Source organism: Gossypium arboreum, chromosome 12, assembly GCF_025698485.1.
Source record: "Gossypium arboreum isolate Shixiya-1 chromosome 12, ASM2569848v2, whole genome shotgun sequence".
In the NCBI taxonomy this organism is placed as follows: domain Eukaryota; kingdom Viridiplantae; phylum Streptophyta; class Magnoliopsida; order Malvales; family Malvaceae; genus Gossypium; species Gossypium arboreum.
The window spans coordinates 6,946,684-6,968,699 of NC_069081.1; the positions used below are offsets into that span (position 1 = coordinate 6,946,684).

Here is a 22,016-nt window from a genome sequence, read left to right on the forward strand (position 1 = left end):
AAATGAAAATTTTTTAAAACTATAAAGGTTTTACAAATTGGTACACAAGTTAGCTAAATCAAGCTCTCGGGACCTCAGAAATATAAAAATTACAATAAACAGACTTAAAGACACTTACCAACGAAGTTTGAAAGCTTTGAAACCCTTTTTCTTCTTTTTAGATACGATGGGGAGAAGATGAACATGAAAAGTGACTATTTTTTTTCTTTAATTTATCTTTTATACTAATATTAAACTTTAATTAATTATAATTGACTTAATTAATTAATAATTAACTAATGTTAACCTTAATTAGCCAATTAGGTGGATGACAGTTGTCCATCACCACCATTCACTATATTAAAAAGGGCCCAATTGATCAAGTGATCTTCAATTAATTAAAAATTTATAGCGATAAAACTTTACCACTTTTAGAATTTAGTTCTTATACCATAATTAACTGTCCAATTGACAAATTAAGGGATCAAATTTTAGTTAAATTTTATACTAACCTCATAAATGTTAAATAATAATACTGAAGGACTCGAATATCGAAAATGGGGTTCCAAAACCACCGTTTCTTACACCACTGAAAAACAGGTTGTTATAGAATCTGCCACTAGTTGCATGCTTTCGCTTTCATTCACCATCTCTCACGGGTCTTGGCCTTGTAAGTACGACGTTATGCATGTATACCAAGTGTTGTAGTTCTGATTATTGAGTTTCTTAACTCCACCAATGGCATGAAGGCCGCTAATTTTACCAAGAGGAGACACAACAAACAATATAAAAACCTGGTTCAGATACCAAAATGAGGAACACATAGCAGATAATAGAGGAAAACAATAAAAACAAGGGAAGCTGAACTAAACTGATAGATAATTTCTGAAATCAACTGAGTGCCTTATATAGGCTTACACCCCATTACACACCACTACCCTTAAAACTAAGGGCACACCCCACGACAACCCACCGTGCTAGAAAACAAGAACAACTGATTAAATTAAACATTGACTAAAGAATCAATTAGCAAATCAACTGAAAATAATTAATCAGACCAATAGACCAAACATAAGCAACATAAACAATGTTGGTGTTGCTACTTTAACACGATATAATGATTCAAAGCCATCATTGTTAGGCCACTCAAGATGATAAAATATGCAAATATTCAAAGCCATGATTGTTGGGCCACTTGGGATGGTAGAATATGCAAACAGTAAAAGTCATCATTTTTGGGTCATCCGAGATGGTTGAATGTACAAGTTCTACATGGAATGTTGATGAAATTGGTATGTTGTGATAATTAGTTGTGTATAAATTTACATCCAGAAGTTAAGTTCTTTTTTTGATTTGAGTTGCTTAGGTGTTTAGATCTTACTTAAATTTGATAAAATTTAGGCCCTCTATATTTATTTATTTTTTAGGTTTTAATTAGAATTTTAGGTATTTAGCAAATTTAAATTTAACTTTAGACTAAGTTTTATATATTTTTTTTGGTTTATTGATTTCGTAATTTAGGTTTTTAACTTTTACGGTAGAAATGAGAGCTTTACCATCTAGTCACTTTGTTTACCATTTTTGAAGAGATCTAGTCTCTATAGACTAGAAGACCAAGTGGTGCATAATTTCAGTTGCATATTCTACTGTTGCGACAACTGTTTCACCATGCTTCTGCATATTTTAACAACAATGCAGTTCTTGCGTTTTGCTACGTGATTTTGCTCAGATGTATAAGGTGTTGTGAACTCTTTGTTTGTTCCATTTGCTTCACGAAAGGTGTTGAATTCAGTTGACATAAACTCACTTCCCTTATCTGTTTGGAGAGTTGTTTTGTTCCTACTACAATTCAACTATTTGTTAAAACAAGGGATTTGCACGCAATATGTGCATGTTGCAGATGTTGGCAACAAACTTTATAATTTCTACACATATTGCCAACAAATAGAAAAAAAGAGTGGAGTTTAATGGTTGATATTTGGCAACAAGCTGGCCTCACCATTTTTTATCAATTGAAACTTGTGATAGATTTGAATATAAGCTTGCTTGTAGAGTTTTTCACACTGGAAGAGAAACAGATCTATTTTACCCGGATAAAATATGAACCTCTTGTTGAAACTAGAGCAGTAAAGTAATAAACCTGGATAAAGTATGTGTTAAGTTTCAATCAAATATCAATGAAACAAAGCAAAGAAATATTGTGTTTGAAAGCTCAAAACAGAAGCAAAATCGGATGAACAAATTGAGAGAACAAGTTGGCTATGCTTGTTACTTGAAAAGTTAAAAATTACATGTACATAAGTAGATGGATTACATTAGTAAAAAACAAAGTTTGCTTGTGCAAGTAAATAGCCTGTTAAATTAGCATAATGACTTCCTAAACAACTACTAAAATAGCTAAGTATCTAACTAAACCTTAGCAAATACAAAAGGTTACATTAAAACAACAAAAGTCAACTGTCACATTGACATGCCAATCGAATTACTCCTTGGAAAATAGCATGCTTTAGCTGTGATGCTTGGTCACTTGCATGCTCATGCATGATTGCATGGTTGCATACATGTTGCTGCTGTAGTTGCCACCTTTGAACACTCCTCCTTGGCTACAAGGCAGTAAACTCCAATCTCTTTCCTTAAACACTCGAACCTTCCAGCAGCCAATGGTTTGGTCAGAACATCAGCAAGCTGATCCCTCGAACAACAATGTACCAAGCAGATTTCCTTACCAAGTTTAGCTTCTCTCACAAAGTGATATCTGATCTTGAAATGTTTTGTTTTGCCATGGAATACAGGGTTCTTGGCAATAGCAACAGCAGACTGGTTGTCAACCTTAATTTCAGTTGCTTCCATCTGTCTAGCATTTAAGTCATCCAATAACTTTCTAAGCCAAATGGCTTGGTTAATGCAAGAGAGTGACTACAATATACTCAAATCCGCAGTGGATTGAGCTACTGTTTGTTGCTTCTTTGAACTCCAACTGAAAGCACTTGAACCTAGACTAAAGAAGTAGCCTGATGTGCTCTTCATGTCATCAACTGAACCAGCCCAGTCACTATCTGAATAACCAACAAGTTTCAGCTCCTTTGACCTTCCAAACTTCACACCAAAATTCAAAGTCCCTTTGACATTTCTTAGGACCCTCTTTGCTGCTTTAAAATGTGAAACATTGCAGCAGTGCATGAACCTTGAGAGTAAGCCAACAGCATATAGGATGTCTGGCCTTGTTGCTATTAGGTAGAGCAAGCAAGCAACCAACCAAACTTCTGTACCCCCTTTCATCAACTCGATCGTGCTCACTTGTGCTTGACAGCTTTTCTCCTAGTGCAACTGGTGTGTTAGCAGGTTTGCACTTTGACATGTATGTATGTATGTATGTATGTATGTATGTATGTATGTATGTATGTATGTATGTATGTATGTATGATGTAATCCAAAATTGGGTTTGGGCTTTTACAGGGTAAGGATGTTAAGAAGCGAGATTCTTGCTTTGATCATACACCTGAAGAGGCATTCAAGTCCATCTTCAAGATCTTGAATAAACAGCTCCAAGTCTTTTAGCTGGTTTTGCATCTCAAGATTTATGATCTCAGACTTGGTTATTCCGAAGGATTTCAAAGCAACATCAGCCTTTTCGAATCCATTCACGTTTCTTCTAGCATCTTCGCACGCTATTCTTCTTTGATGCAATAGTTTCAAACCGATAACCAACTTCCGTGCTTTGGTCCGGAGATGAGAGATAACAAATCCTCAAACATAGAACAAGTCATCGTTTCAATCTCCTTCAAAGATGCTAACAGTTTCAAGGTGAGACTGTTTTTCCTTTGTATGACCTTCAAGTTTCCCAATGCCTTGTGAATAGTCTTTTTGGAAACTTTCCTGGAGCTCATGTATTTCCTCACTTCACTTACGATCTTGGCTTCACCGATTTTCCTTCGACGCAAAGTCGATTGAAGTTCACTTGCGCTTTCTTTTGTTTGCAGCACAATATCTTTAGTAGTGCTGCAAAGGTCGAGGAGTCTAAGAGAACCATCCAACAACTCATCAGCACATTCGTGGGCTAAAGCATGGTGGGACAGAGGCAACTGAAGAAACTTAACAACACAATCATACAAATCTTGAAAGCCATTTAGCTTATGGCTTATTGATGATGATGAAGTAGATGCCTCTTTAGAAGCCCTCAATCTATTCAAATGCTCATGAACTTCTGTTGCTAGTGGGTGTTGTCTAGATGAGCGGGGGAAACTGTTGGATTGAGTGGCTGCCATTTTTTTTTTGTTCTGAGCAAAGAAGCCTATTTGTTGAATCAACGTTTCTTGCAATTTTCACTGAAATACTAGGCATCTACTCCCAAGTTATATATATATATATATTCATATTAATCCATGGAGACAAAAGGAATCTCAAATGCTTCTTCTATCTGCTAATGTTGACATGATTAATTAAGATCTCGATCAAAGGGTGGCAGCAATGATCATGAAATGTCTCCCCTCTACCATCTCTCTAGCTCACTATCCAAGCACTTTAATATATATATCCTTGCCATTTCTTTGCACACATTGAAACCATCCTAGTTTCCAATGCACAGGAGTTGGTGACATTTTTCAAATATATTAAGGAAAAACAGACAACCAATTCATTATTTCAACGTCTGTGTTAGCACTTACCATTATTTTTCATGCAATTTGATAACCAAGTAAAGAAGGGTCTGAAGTTGAACAAGATCCACTTTCTGATCCTTGCTTCCTTTTCCCCTAACATAAGAAAATTTTATGATTAACATAATATCAAATTAGCATCTTTTCATTGCCATCTTCCATGTGATAAACTGACGGCCATGGAGTTTTTAATTTTTAGCAAGTCTTCCATTGTCTTCAGTGGGACAAGAGGAATCCTGGCAGCTCACATATTCATAGAAATGTTTCCTGAGATATTCCAAGATACCAGTTGTGATGACGAGGCTCTATAATTCAACTTGGGAAAATTAAAGGTAGGTTTAAGTTACTGGGATTGGGGTGTAAGTTTTGGATATTAGCATGTACTGGATAAAAGTATTTTTCAAGTTTTTTCTTGCTCGTGGTTGAATATGCTTGAAGTAAAAAATTACTGCAACCATTTTGGAAATATAACTAAATGATTTCACAAGAGGTAGAATTTTGAGAAAGAAGATTGTATAATCTTTGTATTTCTTTTCTATTGTATAACCTCTGTAAAATTACAGTATATATGTACAACTGCGATGCCAATATTTAACAGCTGATGATATTAAGAACAGTAACTCTAGTTTTGATCATACGCCTGGAGAGGGTTTCAAGGCCCTCTTCAAGATCTTGGATGCTCAACTCTGAGCTTTGAAGCTCCTTTTGCACGTTCTCGACACGCTTCATGTTTTCGGATTTGATGCAGGAACGCACTGCAGCTTCAGCACTCAAAATTTCATTTGCTTTCTATTCTTCCTCGCACATTACTTTCTTCTGGTGCATTAGCTTCGAAACCAGCGGCCAACGGCTCGATTTTGATTCTACCGCTGGCCCTGAAATAAAGGACAATACGGATTCTAGCACGCTGATGGTAATTGCTTCTACATCTCTTAAGATGCTAATCACAGCTCCATTCTCGCCAGGAGTACTGAGTTTATTCTGTATATGCTTCAAGTTCTTTAAGGCCTTGCAGATTGCCTTTTTCATGGCTTTCCTAGATGTCAAGTATTTCCTAAACTCATTAGCAAGCCCTTCAGCTCCACGTCTTCTGCGTAAAATTGATTGAAGCTCTTGTGTGCATTCCTTTGTCTGCAACAAGGCATCCTTAGCAGTGGTACATACATCCAAGAGCAGGAGAGATCCATCCAAAATCTCTTCAACCATTTCCCTTTGCTCATCTTGGGCGAGAGCTTGTTGGGTGAGGGGAAATTGAAGCAATACATCAACACATTCATGCAAATCCTGAAGACCACTTAGATTGGGGCCTATGGATGATGATGTAGAGGCTGATTGAGATGCCCTCAATCGGTTCAAGTTCTCGTCGATTTGTGAAACGATGGGGTGTTGCCTTGAGGGTAAGCTGTTTGATCGAGCATGGTAAGAGGCTGCCATTTTCTTGTTATGCAAAAGCGATATGTGTTTTCAACTCTGCTTAGCTATTTGCTGTAGTCCCCTTACCATCTGCTCAACATATATATTACAGGTTGAGGGAAGACACGAGGAATCTCAACCATTTTAAATATCAATTGGAAGCAAGCAACATGAACTAACTCGATCTCGATCCCCACAACTAATAGCCAAAATGTTTCTGCTGTGTCTCCTCTCCACAATCACAACAACTCATCACCCTTCGGTAGCAACAAACACTACTAGTTTTCAATGCCATAATATCCATATATACAAATATTATACAATAATGCGCAGGGTGGTAGTACATTCAATGCCTTGTATTAATGAATAAGTTGCTTTTAACTTGTCTCGTCTTCTTCTTGTTATTACTGTCTTGTTGATTAGGTTCTGCAAGGAGGCAAGATCCGCTTGCTTCTAACAATTTGTTTTTTTTATGCAGCAACACATGTATGGGAATGAAATTATTTATTTATTATTTTTACTACTGTTTTTTTAGCCAATACGAGTCCTTTAGCTGGTTTTGCATCTCAACATGATGTGTTCATCTCCTGACCCACAACCAGCATCAACATTTTCAAATTCATTAATGTCTCCTCCTGTTTGCTATTCGACTCTGGAAACTAACAACCAGCTGGTCTTCTTTCATTGTTGTTTTGGCCCTGAGAGAAGGGACAACAAATTCTCAAACATGTAACAAGTCACGGTTTCAATCTCCCTTACCAAGTTAACCATTGCCTTGCTATCATCATCATCTCAACAAGAGAAAAACTTTTTCTGTTTCCAAGCTCTTTACATTTTTCAATGAATTTTGGATATGGGTTCTACTAAATTTGGTCTTCCATCGTTTATCTATCTTTAACTATATATACAAGTACCAACTCTCTATATATAAATGTAAGCCCCATTACTAGGAATTTCAAACGTCCTTGAAGTGATATCGGGTACATCATGTGATTCAATTAAAAGAATCCGAGATTGGGCCAAGATCGAAGGGCCTAAATGCAAGATGAGATTGTTTAATTTCATGCAAAATTTTGCATGTGGAGGTTGGAAGCCAATGGATCATTTGAATTTAGTAATTTAATTCTATACCTTTTTTTGAAATTAAGTTTATTTATTACTTTGTCTTTAATATGTGTTATATGTGACACTCTTAACCCATATCCGTCATTGGAACAGCGTTACAAGATGTTGCCGAAGTTTACGGAATAATTACACAAAAATTCCATTATTTACTTATATTCACATCAAAGCTATCCACTCGAGTCATAGTCACTAAATTATTTATATCTAGAGATACAGAACTCCAAATTAAAATCCATCAAAATCATTTGAAACTAGACTCGTATATCTTTCTACCATAAAATTTTCAGAGTTTTTGGATTAGCCAAAAAGTATAGTTTATTCTTAAAATTTACCCCTGTTCTGCTACTTGACAATTTCGACATTTCTTTACTAAAAATCAATTATCTCATAGTGCAGATTTCAGGTGATGTTTTTGTTTATTTCTTTTCAAACTAGACTCATTTAGGATTTTAAGAATATAAATTATAACCCACAAATATTGTTTTACAATTTTTAATGATTTTCCAAATTCAGAATAGGGGAGCTCGAAATCACTCTGACATTGTCTCACAAAAATTCAAATATCTTCTAATATGGAAGTCTTTTGCTTACACTGTTTCTTCTATATGAAACTAGATTCAATAGGATTTAATTTCATATCTTATTCAACTTATAATTAAACTTCCATAATTTATGGTGAATTTTGAAAATCAAACTACTGCTACTAACCAAAAACTGTTTTAGTACAAAATATTGTTAACTAGTTTATAACATCTTTACTTCATTTCATTTAAACTCTTTACATGTCATATAAATCTTTAAACATAAAACAAAAGCTACTGGAATTGATCTGAATAATGTGCCTTGTTGTGTTGATCCGATCTACCAACTTCACTTCAATTCAATCTACATAAAAATATCAAACACACACAAGTAAGCTTATTGAAGCTTAGTAAGTTCATAGGTTTAAAAGGAATGCTTACCAATCATAATATTTCCAAACAATAACAAAACATTTACTATAGTTCCCTGCCATCCACAACCATTGTTATAATACTTCACATAGTTGAGCTAAACATTAACAACTACTCAATCTCTTTCATTTGGTTCACTCCTCTTGTATTACTTATTATCAAATTAGGAAACGACTTACGAAATTGAGTACGTCGTTACTCAGTGCTGTGATGCACAACTCAGTGTGGTTTTCCTTATTGAAATACCATACCTGTATTTCACAACTCGGTATGGGAAATGTCATACCTACGTTTCTTAACTCAGTATGGATAATACCATACCTACGTTTCACAACTTAGTATGGTTAATACCATACCTACGTTTCACAAATCAGTATGGATGATACCATACCTACGTTTCACAACTTTTCTATGGATAAACCATGGTCTTATCTATAAATTCATCACATGTCACAATACGAACGTACTCAATCCTTCATTTTTCCCAATTTGAATTTCCACCTTTATTCTTTCATTTTAACATAATTTTCACAATCCCACAGCAAGTTCATATATGCTAACACATTATATCATTCAATCATTCACAAATAAACATGTAAATTCAACCATATGAACTTACCCGGCAGATTTGTAGAAGATTTCAAAATCTAGGAACTATTCCGTAACTTTTTCTTTTCCTCGTTTGCCTTTGGATTCTTGATCTATAATATAAAATATTTTTTCACCCATTAGAATTTATTTCATTTCTATTTCACTTCACAATTTATGCTTTTCAACTTTCAAAATTACACATTTACCCCAAAATTTATAATTTTTACAATTTAGTCCCTGCTCAATTCACCCATCAATTGAACTAATTTTTCTCAATTAACACTTTATTTTATCATTATAAACTATTTCACAACCTTTTATATTCTAAATTTCAACACCAACCTCTAATTCACAACTTTTTTCACAATTAGGTCCTAAATACCATTTTCTATCAAAATTACTTAATAAAACCACCTTAATATGAAATTAGAACTTAAATTTCATAATAATTCATCATAAAATTCCCTTAATCAGCCAGGGTAACTTCCAATTTCACCCACTGATGGTCGTAAAACTAACTAAAAATTCGACTAAGGCAAGCGCATTTATCGAACAGTAGTATAGTTGAGGTGAGACCAAAAATATCGTATCCATAAGGACTAAAAGTACTAGTAATTACTATCTTTTTATTATCTAGCCTGAGAATTGAAGGGATGTTTTAAAAACTAAAATTAACTATCTAATTAAATAAGATTACAACAGAGATAAAAGTTGGAAAATACTTTAGGAAAACCGATGGAGAAGACAATACATAAAGAAGAATCCACCTAGAATTCATACTTTTGAGTTAGACGATTTATTCACTTGAGTTAAACTGTAGAAATCCCTGATTTATGTTAATATCCCTTTCGAGACTAAAAACAACTGACTCTAGGTTGATTAATCGAAATCTCTTTCTGATTAAAACCCCTATTTTTGCATTAACTCGATCTATGGATTCCCTTATTAGATTTGATTCTAATTTGGCAGATTTATGTCGTCCTATCTCTAGGATTGCATGCAACTCCGCTTAATTATGAATGATCTACTCTTAAACAGGGACTTTTGCTCCACTAAATAAGCACATCAAAAACCTTAATTAATATCCTGGAATATTAAAGCAAGGGTTAAATTCACAATTAGGAATAAAAACAAGTATTTTTCATATAATTCAAATAGTAATAAGATTCATCTTAGGTTGCATCTCTCTTAGGTATTTAGGGAGTTTAGTTCATAACAATAGAGGAAAACATCTCAAAATTGGGAAAACAACAAAACATAAAGAAACCCAAAAAATTCGGTTGAAATTGAATGGGGATCTTCAGTCTTGAAGGAGATCCTGCTTCCGAGATGATTATGATGGCTATCCTACAGTATTTTCTACCTTCGACTCTCCGTGTCCCCTCTAATCCTCTTCTAGGGTGTTTATATATACTTTTGAATTCCCAAAATAGCCAAAAATTAGCCTTTTTCGAGTAGAACTAGACTTGAGCTCGACAGAGACACGTCCGTGTGCCACGCCCGTGTGCAAGTACTCAGGCCGTATGCAATTCTGACTTGGATTAATGTCAACATAGCTATGACACACGGGCGTATGGTCTACCCGTGTGTCACACACAGGCATGTGGATCACCCGTGTAGAAGTTCCAGGCTGTGTGAAACACTGATTTAGGCCCAATTTGTCTGTTTTTGGCCCATTTCTTGCTCTTTTCGCCATCTTGAGCACTCCTGAGTGTAAAACATGAAATTAAAGGATTAGGAGCATCAAATTCAATGAAACCAAGGAAAAATCATCCATAAATATGTCAATAATGGGGTAAAAATATGTATATATTATGGTTTATCAAATATCCCCACACTTAAGCATTTGCTTGTCCTCAAGCAAAATCCTCAACTCACAATTAAAATAAATCCTTCTCAACTTAGAATTCTCATCAATAATGTTCGAAATAATTCACAAGTAATCATACATTAAGAGCTTAACTAAAAGAACATTAAAGTTTCAAACAATCCAAATTGAGAATTTCAATCATAAAATCATAAGTATCCCCCTTTATCTAAGTAATCACCCTTTAGTTCCAAATTGACAAAGTTGACATCCTCACTAATGATTCACTCAAATCACTCAAAGTGTTTAAGGTTCAATAATTAAACACCCAATAGTCAAACATGAAAAGTTATTACCATAGGCTTGCATGAAAATCAAATCTCCACCACTACAATGAAATGACATACAAATCAAAAGGTTTTTAACAAGGTTGTAATAGGGCTTGGGTTAAAGCTGTGGATAAAGGCTGTAAAAGAGGGTTAGACTGGAGATTAATTTGATAAATTACCAAACTTAGAAAAATTAAAGCTAATCACAAAATTATAAAAAAAAATGCTAGGATTCGAACTATCTGAGACTAAAGATGTGAGCTTTTTCTCAATATACTGACTTTAACTTATACAAGCTCTTTTAAAACAATATGTAACTGGAAGAATATGACTATATGGTTTTTTTTAAGAACAAGAACAGGAATGGAAAATACATATTAAGAAATAATTCAGCAACTGGAATGAATGAACATAATTAGGTAACTAATCAAATTAAATCTCGATAAAAAAGAAGAAATTATTAATGAAACAAAAAGGGTTAAGTTGTGGGTTAATATTAAGGGGAAAAATCAAGAAATAATAGTTAAGGCTCAAAGGGGTTCACGAGGGGTCAATTATGTGGGTAGGCTTTTTATGGGGTAAATGGGTTAAAACCTAAGCGCCTTTATCATTTTAGTATATCAAATCAAAGGTGTGGTCTCAACATGTATAAGCGATGCAAGTTCTAGAATAGCAAATCAATGTTGATGCACTCATAAAAACAATCAGTGAGCAAGAAAGATATATGCTCTAAAAGGCTCAAAATCTCACGAAATTTATGGGTATTTGATGTCAATCCTGTAAATTCAAAACTTCAAGCTAATACCTCAATTCAGGGAAACAACCTAGCAATTTTAATTCTCAAAAATCAACTTATCATGCTTGATCCTTTAAAGTTTAAACAATCAATGCACAGTTATCTATGATTTAATTCAAAACATATCAATAAAAATCATAAATCAATCAGAATTCACTCTAATAATGATATGAGAAAATTATTTGAGAACAAGATAAAAATTTAGGGATTTTCTGATAATCACCTAAATAACCTCCCCACACTTAAAATGTACATTGTCCTCAATGTACAAATATAGATAATAGCAATAGAAGCATAATATCAGAAAAGAGAGAGAGAAGCGAAACTGCCCTGAATTTTTGGATGAAATCCTTGGAAGAGCGAAAGCAAAAATTGTAGAGAAAGCCTAATGAAAGGCATGATTCTAGGTACTAATAAGAAAATAAACACCACTGTGGAAGAGAATTAAGGGATCACTTAATAATAATTATAAAGATAAACATAGTTCAAAAAAACATAAGTCTTCAAAAATAAATAAGAGACAAAATAGAGTTGTAATAAAAATAAAAATAAAAATAAAAATAAAAATAAAATAAAGGGACTCAAAGGTCCTCATCATCTGATGCCTCGTGGGTGGACGATGCCGAAGGAGAGATGTGGAGGTGGTGACAAATTTGTCGAAGAGTGGCATCGATGTTGTCGAATCGCTCAAAACACTGCTGCTCAAAGTGAGTGAATCACTCAGATAAATCTGTCAAAGTGGTAGCAGGAGGTCAGTGACTCGGTGGTGGTGGTGGTGGGGGGGTGGCTCCTCGTGATGGGGAGGGACATTATCAGTAATATCCTCTGGCTCATCCTGGTCATCGGACTGAACGAGTCTGTGCTGAGGTGGGTCGAATCCATGGCATTGCTCTATCATCCTCATGTGGATCATGCTAGATATTCCTTAAGAAGATATCTGGTCGACTAGTGTGAGTGTCGATGACATCTATGGAGTGTCGAAGAAGCCAAAGTGTCAAGTGAGATGAGTCACGTAGGGTTCAAGGCAAATGGGACCCTTCCTATGGCAATCCGTCTGGTAGCGAAAAGCGAGGGCGATAAAATATGCCAAGTCAAAGACATGACCAGTCGCCATGCTCCATAAGAAGTAAGCATCGGTGGTGCTAACGACGCCGGTGCTCTCTCTCTTCCCAGTTAAGGTATGAGCCAAGTTAGAATGGATGTAACGTAGTGCTGGTGGAAGAAAAGTCACCTTTGAGCGACTTGCGTCATAGGGAACAGTACTCACCGTAAGGTCGGTCCAACAGCAAAAGGGCGAGTAGTGTATGTACTGGTGAAGTTGTAAAAAATTCTCAAAAGCCATGAACTCCCCCATGTAAAAGCCCAAAGCAGCTCCAAACTCTGGTACACCCATGTGCCTTACGAGTCCACCGAGTCTAAAAATGATAGTACCAGCTTCGTCATGTGTATTAATCACATGTTATAGATGGAACATAGTGCAAAACTCCAAGGCCAGCTCCGAATAGGCGGGTTTGATAATTGCAAAGAACCAATCCCTCGGTGCAGTATCGAGATGGAATCGAACAAGGTGAGCAAGGTGAACCTGCTCTAAAGTGGCCTAATCAATACAACATCCCACTCCTAATGGTCGTACTCGAAGAAGCTGAAACAGGTAGTCCTGTGGGCCTAACGAAAATCGAAGCAGAGGGTGACGAGCTTCAGTCGAGGTGCTTAAGGAGGTTGGCCCGAGACCCTTCCGCTTTTTCAAAGCGGGGACGGCAATCTTCTTGCCTCTTGTGTTCGTCATAATGTAGCTGCAAAAGTAAAAGAGTTCGTCAGTAAATAAGGAAATGATCACAAATTATTTAAATGAAGCTTATAACGCAAAGTGTAAGTAATCCTAAATAATAATTTATTCCTAAAAAATGTGTACTAAAATCCAATCATGCAAAAATAAACTAATTATAAAATAAGTAACAATATCTAAATGAGAGACTAAACCTAATGCTAGGAGCAAATTGTAATAGAATGAGGAATAATGAAGTCAGCCAGTGAATATTTGGTAAACTACTGTAAATAGTACCCAAACTAATCAAAAGGGTAAATCTATAATGTTAAAACTGATTAAATAAAAATAATAATAATAATAATGCAGTAAATAAGGGATAATGAAGTTAAAAATGAAATAAATAATTAATAGGAATAAAATAATAATGAGTATTAAGGGAAACCCGATGATGATGGATGGTGACCGGATGTTGGACGGACGGCGGTGTCGACGGGTGACGAGGTCGGATAGTTGGGTCAGGCGACGGCGAGAGGGGGAATGGGTTGGTGATTAAGAGAAAAATGGCGAAAAAAGATGAGGGAAGAAGAAAAGGAAATAAGGAGGAAAGAAGGAAAGAAGGAAAGAAGAGACCAAGAAAGAAAAAGAACAAAAAAAAGAGAAAGGGAGGGGGCGACCGGTGGTGGGCGGCGGTGCCCGGAGGAGGGGGCTGCGGCGGCTAGGGTTAGGAGAGTTGGGGAAGAAGATAAAAGTAAAAGTTAGGGTTTGGGGGGTTTAAAAAGGCATACAGTCATGTGAAGCCCGTGTTGGGCCACACGGCCGTGTCATACGCCTGTGTGGATCGAGTTCAGCCCCTGTTTGTCGAGAAAATTTAATGTCCCTTCGTCACACAGCCTGGGGGCACGCCCGTGTGCCCAAGCCGTGTTCTTCGTTGTTCGCTTCTCCCATGCCCGTGTGGTATCCCACACGCCTGTGTGTCTGAACACACGGCCGTGTGCCTGGCCCGTGTACCTCTCTGACTTGTTAAAAATTTAAAAAAAATTTGCTCCAGTTTTCACACGGCCTAGGACACGCCCATGTGCCCAGGCCGTGTGCTTTACACAACCGTGTCGTACCCCCGTATGGATATATCGCAGGCCGTGTGGCTCGATACTTGGGGATTTTTTAGCCCCGTTTCCACACGGCGAAGGACACGCCCGTGTGTCCAGGCTGTGTGGGTCACTGTTCCTGCATAAAAGAAATACGAAAAATAGCTAAAATAAACTAGTTAGTAATTTAGTGCTCGGGTTGCCTCCCGAGGAGTACTTATTTAGAGCCTAAGCTCGACTTTCCTCTTATTTGCATGGTTATGGCGGATCACAGGGTCGAGACTCTTTTTTCTCATTATCGATTCTATTATCCACATAAAGTCTAAGTCGAGTAATATTTACCTTAAAAGTGCCGAATTGAGAATGATTTACCTCGACTGTACCGTATAGGAAAACATTCAATACCGTGAAAAGAGTCGCTCTGTTTACATTAAGCTCTGAAGTAGCAATTCGGGGGTCCTTTTCATCTAACAATACTTTATCCCCAACCTTAAATTGCGTTGTTTCATCCCTACACCTATTGTGGTGCCACTTTGATTCATCGTATGCTTTTGGTTTCTCCTTGACATGTGTTCGCCATTCGTCTATTTCATCCAGCTGAAGCCTTCGTTCTTCATGAGTCACTCTGTTTTTTTTTTAATGGATTAGAATAAGGCTCTATCACGTTCTTCCTAGGTGACTCCTGCAAAGGAGTTTGAGTTGCAACATTATTCAAATTAACCGAACCTAAACAATCATCTCGACTACTAGATATTTTAGTATAATCACGAGCTTGAAGTTTAATCGTGTCATCTCTTACACGAAGTATCAATTCACCTATGCCAACGTCAATGACAGTTCTAGCAGTTGCTAAAAAGGGCATTCTTAAAATTAAAGGTACGTCACTATCCTCATCCATGTCTAGAACAACAAAGTCAACTGGGAATATAAATTTGTCAATTTTTATAAGCACGTATTCAATAATACCCCTAGGAAATCTAATTGTTTTATCTACCAATTGAATGCTCATCCTAGTTTGTTTGGGTTTCCCAAGACCTAGTTGTTTAAACATTTTATAGGGCATGACATTAATACTTGCCTTTAGATCAGCCAATGCATTCTTAATATTTAAACTACCAATTAAACAAGGAATAATAAAACTCCCTGGATCTTTCAGTTTGTTGGATAGCCTATTTTGTAAGACAGCTAAGCAAACTACGTTTAATTCCATGTGCGACACATCATTTAACTTTCATTTATTAGCCAAGAGCTCCTTTAAAAATTTCATTGCGTTTGGCATCTACGAAAGAGCTTTAATAAACGGTAAGTTAATATGTAATTTTTTTAATAATTTAAGGAATTTACCGAATTATTTGTCTGTTTGGTCTTTCCTTATCACATTGGGGTGTGGCATACGAGGTTTATACTCTTTGCTTACCAGTTTTTGCTTATTGCGATTCACCTCATCCTTACCGTTACTTACCACAAGTCATTGATTCGGTTCTGCTTCAGGTTCAAGTTCAACTAACCCTTATTTATCTTGGATAGTAATCGCATGAAGTTGTTCCCTTGGGTTAGTTTCAGTGTTATTTTGTAGGCTACCTTGTGGTCATTCAGAAATCAACTTAGCAAGCTGTCTTATTTGAGTTTCGAGCCCTTGAATCGACGCTTGTTAATTCTTAAGTGATGTTTCAGTATTCTGAAAACGAGTTTTCGACACCAAGATGAATTTTGTGAGCATCCCTTCAAGGTTCGGTTTCTTATCTTGTTGGTAAGGTGGTTGTTGAAAACCTGGAGGATGCTGTGGTCTTTGATTTCCTTGACCACCAACGAAAAATTGGGATGGTTCCTCCAACTTGCATTATAAGTGTTGCTATATGGATTATTTTTGAGCTCTAGAATTATTACCCATATAGTGGACTTGTTCCTCCTCTGTGCTAGGGTTGAAGGATGGATAATCTACGTTGTGTGCTCCTCTTCCATTTGAATCACACCTCATCACTAGATGTACCTGAGTAGAACCATACAGACCATCAATCTTTTTATTTAAAAGTTCTACCTGGTTAGATAGCATAGTGACCGCGTCGAGGTTGAAAACACCGGCTGCTTTTGTCGGCTTTGGTCTCATAACTTGCTATTGATAGTTATTCAGTGACATCTCTTTAATAAATTCGTAAGCCTTTTCAGGTGTTTTATTGTTTAAAGTTCCACCGGCGGCTGCATCGATCAGTTGCCTTGTTGAGGGGTTTACACTGTTGTAAAAAGCCTGAACCTGCAACCATAGAGGTAACCCATGGTAAGGGCACCTTCTCAACAAGTCTTTGTATCTCTCCCATGCGTCATAAAGAGTTTCTAAATCCATCTACATAAAAGAAGAGATATCATTCCTCAGTTTAGCCGTTTTAGCCGGCAGGAAATATTTAAGCAAAACTTTTTCGGTCATTTGTTCCCAAGTAGTGATTGACCCCCGTGGTAACGAGTTTAACCACTATTTAGCTTTGTTCCTCAATAAGAATGGAAACAACCGAAGGCAAATGACATCGTTAAAAACTCTATTGATCTTAAAGATGTCCCAGAATTCTACAAAATTTGCTAAATGAGTTTTTGGATCCTCGTCCTGCAAACCATCAAACTGAACAAACTGTTGTATCATTTGAATAGTGTTAGGTTTCAGTTCAAAATTATTTACAGCAACAACAGGCCTAACTATACTCGATTCAATTCCTGTTAAAGTAGGTTTAGCATAATCATACATAGTACGAGGAGCAGGATTCTGATCTACTGGATTTGCACCAACCACAGGAGGTAGCAAACAACCACAGGAGGTAGCGAATTATTCTGGTTTTCAGCCATCTCCTCTGTTGTGGTATGAATCTCGTCCTCTTTCCCTTCCTCTATGTATTGAAGGCTTCGCCTTATTTCTCTTTGATTTCTGCGAGCTGTGCTTTCGATCTCATTGTCAAAAAGTAGAGGTCCTGACGGGTTTCTTCTAGTCATAAACTATAAAAACCTGTCAGATGTAGATAAAAGAAAATTTAGAAATTTAAGCAAAATTAAAATTAAAATTAAATTGCAACAAAAATAAAAAAAGGGCTAAAGTAATAAAAATTAAGCATTCCTAATATCTTAGTCCCCGGTAACGGCGCCAAAAACTTGATGGTCATAAAACTAACTAAAAATTCGACTAAGGCAAGCACACCTATCGAGCAGTAGTATAGTTGAGGTGAGACCGGAAATATCGTATCCACAAGGACTAAAAGTACTAGTAATTACTATCTTTTTATTGTCTAGCCTGAGAATCGAAGGGATGTTTTAAAAACTAAAATTAACTATCTAATTAACTAAGATTATGACAGAGATAAAAGTTGGAAAATTCTTTAGGAAAACTGATGGAGAAGACAATACCTAAAGAAGAATCCACCTAGACTTCACTTATTACTTTTGAATTAGACGATCTATTCACTTGAGTTAAACCGTAGAAATCCCTGATTTATGTTAATATCCCTTTCGAGACTAAAAACAACTGACTCTAGGTTGATTAATCGAAATCTCTTTCTGATTAAAACCCCTATAGTCGCATTAACTCGATCTATGGATTCCCTTCTTAGTTTTGACTCTAATTCAGCAGATTTATGTCGTCCTATCTCTAAGATTGCATGCAAACTCCGCTTAATTATGAATGATCTACTCTTAAACAGGGACTTTTGCTTCACTGAATAAGCACATCAAAAACCTTAATTAATATCCTGGAATATTAAAGCAAGGGTTAAATTCACAATTAAGAATAAGAAAAAAATATTTATCATATAATTCAAATAGTAATAAAATTCGTTTTAGGTTTCATCTCTCTTAGGTATTTAGGGAGTTTAGTTCATAACAATAGAGGGAAACATCTCAAAATTGGGACAACAACAAAACATAAAGAAACCCAAAAACTTCGGTAGAAATTGAATGGAAATCTTCAGTCTTGAAGGAGATACTGCTTCCGGGATGATTTCGATAGCTGTCCTATAGTATTTTCTGCCTTCGGTACTTCATGTCCCCTCTAATCCTCTTCTAGGGTGTTTATATAGGCTTTTGAATGCCCAAAATTAGCCTTTTCCGAGTAGAACAAGACTTGGGCTCGACAGGGACACATCCGTGTGCCACATCAGTGTGCAAGTACTGAGGTCGTGCGCAATTCTGACTTGGATTAATGTCAACATAGCCATGACACACGGGCGTGTGGTCTACCCATGTGTCACACACGGGCATGTGGATCACCCGTGTGAAAGTGCCCAGGCCGAGTGAAACACTGATTTAGGCCCAATTTGTCTATTTTTGGCTCGTTTGTAAAAATATGCATATATTATGGTTTATCACCCACCAAATCAAAAACTAATGAATTCTATAAGTAGACCTAATTGTAAAATTCATAAAAATATAAAAATTATCAAGAAAAAGCAAGAATTAAACTCACATGATGTAAAAATATGAAAAACCAGCTTTCCCCAAACCTCCTATGGCGTTTTGCTAATATAATATGAAGAGATCTCTAGATTTTTCAATTTTTTCCTTATTTTATATGTTAAAGTTGTAGACTTTCCAATGTTTCCCTTATTTCCCTTTTTTTTCTGCTGATTTTCTTGCCCTTGCCATCCAACCTATTCACTTTTAGGCTTAATTGCCCTTTAAATCCTCTTTCTTTTAACACTTGAGCTATTTAATCCTTCTAGAAAATTTTGCTTTTGTTACAATTTTGTCCTTTTTATTTAAATGACTACCCAAATGTTAAAATTTCTCAACCAAACTTTAATACTAACTTAATGCTATGCCATAAATATTTCTAAAAATATTTTTAAAAATATTTATGGTTCGGTTTTCAAATTCGAGGTCTCAATACCTCGCTTTTGACCCGTTTGACCTAATAAATTCTTTTAATTCACCCAATTCACAAATTCTTCTAAATTCTTACTTGACTCATAAATATTAAATGACTATCTTGTTCAATCTTACTTGTCGAATTTAGTGATCTCAAATCACCACTTTTGACACCATTGAAAATTACGCTGTTATAACTCTCCCCCTTTTAAATATTTCGTCCTCGAAATTTGTTACCCGAAAATAGATTTGGATACTGTGATCTCATTCACTCCTCTGTTTCCTAGGTTGCCTCCTCCATACCATGTCAATGCCATGATAATTTAACCAATGGTACTCTTTTGTTCCACAATTCTTTAACTTCACGAGCCAAAATCTTCACTGGTTCTTCTGAATAAATCATATCTGGTTAAAGCTCAATTTCAGTATGAGGAATTACGTGTGAAGGATCTGACCTATACCGTCTTAGCATAGACACATGAAACATATTGTGAATCTTCTCAAGTTTTGGAGGTAAAGCCAACCGATAAGCTACAGGACCAACCCTTTCCACAATTTCATATGACCCTATAAATCTCAGACTCTATTTTCCTTTTCTGCCAAACCGTAACACCTTCTTCCATGGTGAAACTTTTAAAAATACTCAATCACCCACTGCATATTCTATGTCTCTTCATTTCAAATCTGTATATGACTTCTAACGGTCTGAAGCAGCTTTTAGACTGTCTCGAACAATCCAGACTTTCTCTTCAGTTTCCCAAATCAAATCAACCCCAACTATTTTTTATTCACTTAATTCAGACCAACACAATGGAGTCTTGCATTTCCTACCATAAAAAACCTCAAATGGTGCCATTTTTATACTAGACTGATAGCTATTGTTGTAAGAAAGCTCAGTTAAAGGTAAATACCTTTCCCAACTGTCACCAAACTCGAGTATACAACATCTTAACATATCTTCTGGAATTTGAATCACTCGCTCTAACTGTCCATCTGGTTGAGGATAAAATGTTGTACTAAAATTCAATCTGGTACCTAAAGCTTCTTGCATTTTATTCCAAAATCTCGACGTAAACCTCGAATCTCGGTCCGAAATGATAGATACTGGAACTCCATGTAGTCTCACAATCTCTGACACATACAATTCTGCTAACTTCTTAAGTGAAAAATCTGTTTTGGCTGGAATAAAGTGTGCTAACTTTGTTAATCTATCAATAATCACCCATATCGAATCTTTCTTTCTTGGAGTCATAGGCAATCCTAACACAAAATCCATTGTAACATGCTTCCACTTCCATTCAGGAATCATAATGGATTGTAATAAACCCGTTGGCACTTGATTCTCTGCTTTAACTTGCTGAAAAATCAGACATTTTACAATAAATTCTGAAATTTCTCTTTTCATACCAGGACACCAATATATCTTTTTCAGATCACCATAAATTTTTGCACTGCCCGAATGAATATAATACATACTATTATGTGCTTCAGAAAGAATATTATTCTTCAAATCAGAATTATTTGGAACACATATACTGTTATGATAAAGCAATATACCTTCATCATCAATACTGAACTTTGAATCTAAATTATCTCGAACCATCTGTCTTTTAAGTACCAATTTCAGATCTTCATCCTATAGTTTCTGAATTTGTTGAAGAAACATGGGTTGCACTTTCAATTCTACTAATACAACACCTTATTCATTAAGAGTCAAATGAGCATTCATTGCCCAAAGTGCAAACAAAGATGACTTTCGACTAAGTGCATCAGCAACTATATTAGCTTTCCCTAGATGATAGTCAATAACCAAATCATAATCTTTTAGCAACTCTAACCATCATCTCTGTCTTAAGTTCAGTTCCTTCTGAGTCATCGAGTATTTCAAACATTTGTGATCCATATAAATATAACACTTCTCACCATATAAATAGTGTCTCCAAATTTTTAAAGCAAAAATAATTGCAACTAACTCAAGATCATGTGTAAGGTAATTCTTTTCATGTGGTTTTAATTGCCGTGAAGCATAAGCCACCACCTTTCCCGACTGCATTAACACACAACCCAAACCATTTAAATATGCATTACTGTACACAACATACGATATACCTAATTCTGGTTGAGTCAAGACTGGAGCTTCTGTTAACATTTTCTTTAATTGATCAAAGCTCTGTTGACATTCATCAGACCATACAAATTCAACATTCTTCTGTAATAAATGAGTCATTGGTGAAGCAATAATGGAAAAATTCTTTACAAAAAGGTGATAATACCCTGCTAGTCCCAGAAAACTTCGCACTTCAGTTACATTCTTCGGTGTTTTCCAATTCACCACTGTTGAAACTTTACTTGGATCCACACGAATTCCTTCAGCTGATACAATATGACCCAGAAATCCAACCTCATGAAGCCAAAAATCACATATACTAAATTTTCCATATAACTACTTTTCTCTCAAAGTCTGTAATACAATTCTCAAGTGCTGTGCATGTTCGGATTCTGTCTTTGAATAAACCAATATGTCATCAATAAATACCACCACAAATCTATCCAAATAAGGCTGAAAAATTCAATTCATTAAATTCATAAATGCAGTAGGTGCATTTGTTAAACCAAAAGGCATTACCAGAAATTTGTAGTGACCATACCGAGTTCAAAAAGCAGTCTTTGGCACAT

General features: G+C 35.9%; 1 protein-coding gene and 1 non-coding gene across 2 annotated transcripts; one reads left to right on the forward strand and one right to left on the reverse strand.

Moving 5' to 3' along the window:
- Positions 1 to 5,423: 5,423 nt before the first annotated feature.
- LOC108478839 (uncharacterized) lies at positions 5,424 to 6,068 on the reverse strand. The gene has a single exon (XM_017781298.2). It carries the CDS (start codon positions 6,066 to 6,068, stop codon positions 5,424 to 5,426), a length of 645 nt encoding a protein of 214 aa, XP_017636787.1.
- Positions 6,069 to 16,768: 10,700 nt separating this feature from the next.
- LOC128286308 (small nucleolar RNA R71) lies at positions 16,769 to 16,875 on the forward strand. Its single transcript, XR_008276851.1, has one exon. It is a non-coding gene; the product is annotated as a small nucleolar RNA R71 (small nucleolar RNA).
- Positions 16,876 to 22,016: the final 5,141 nt, after the last annotated feature.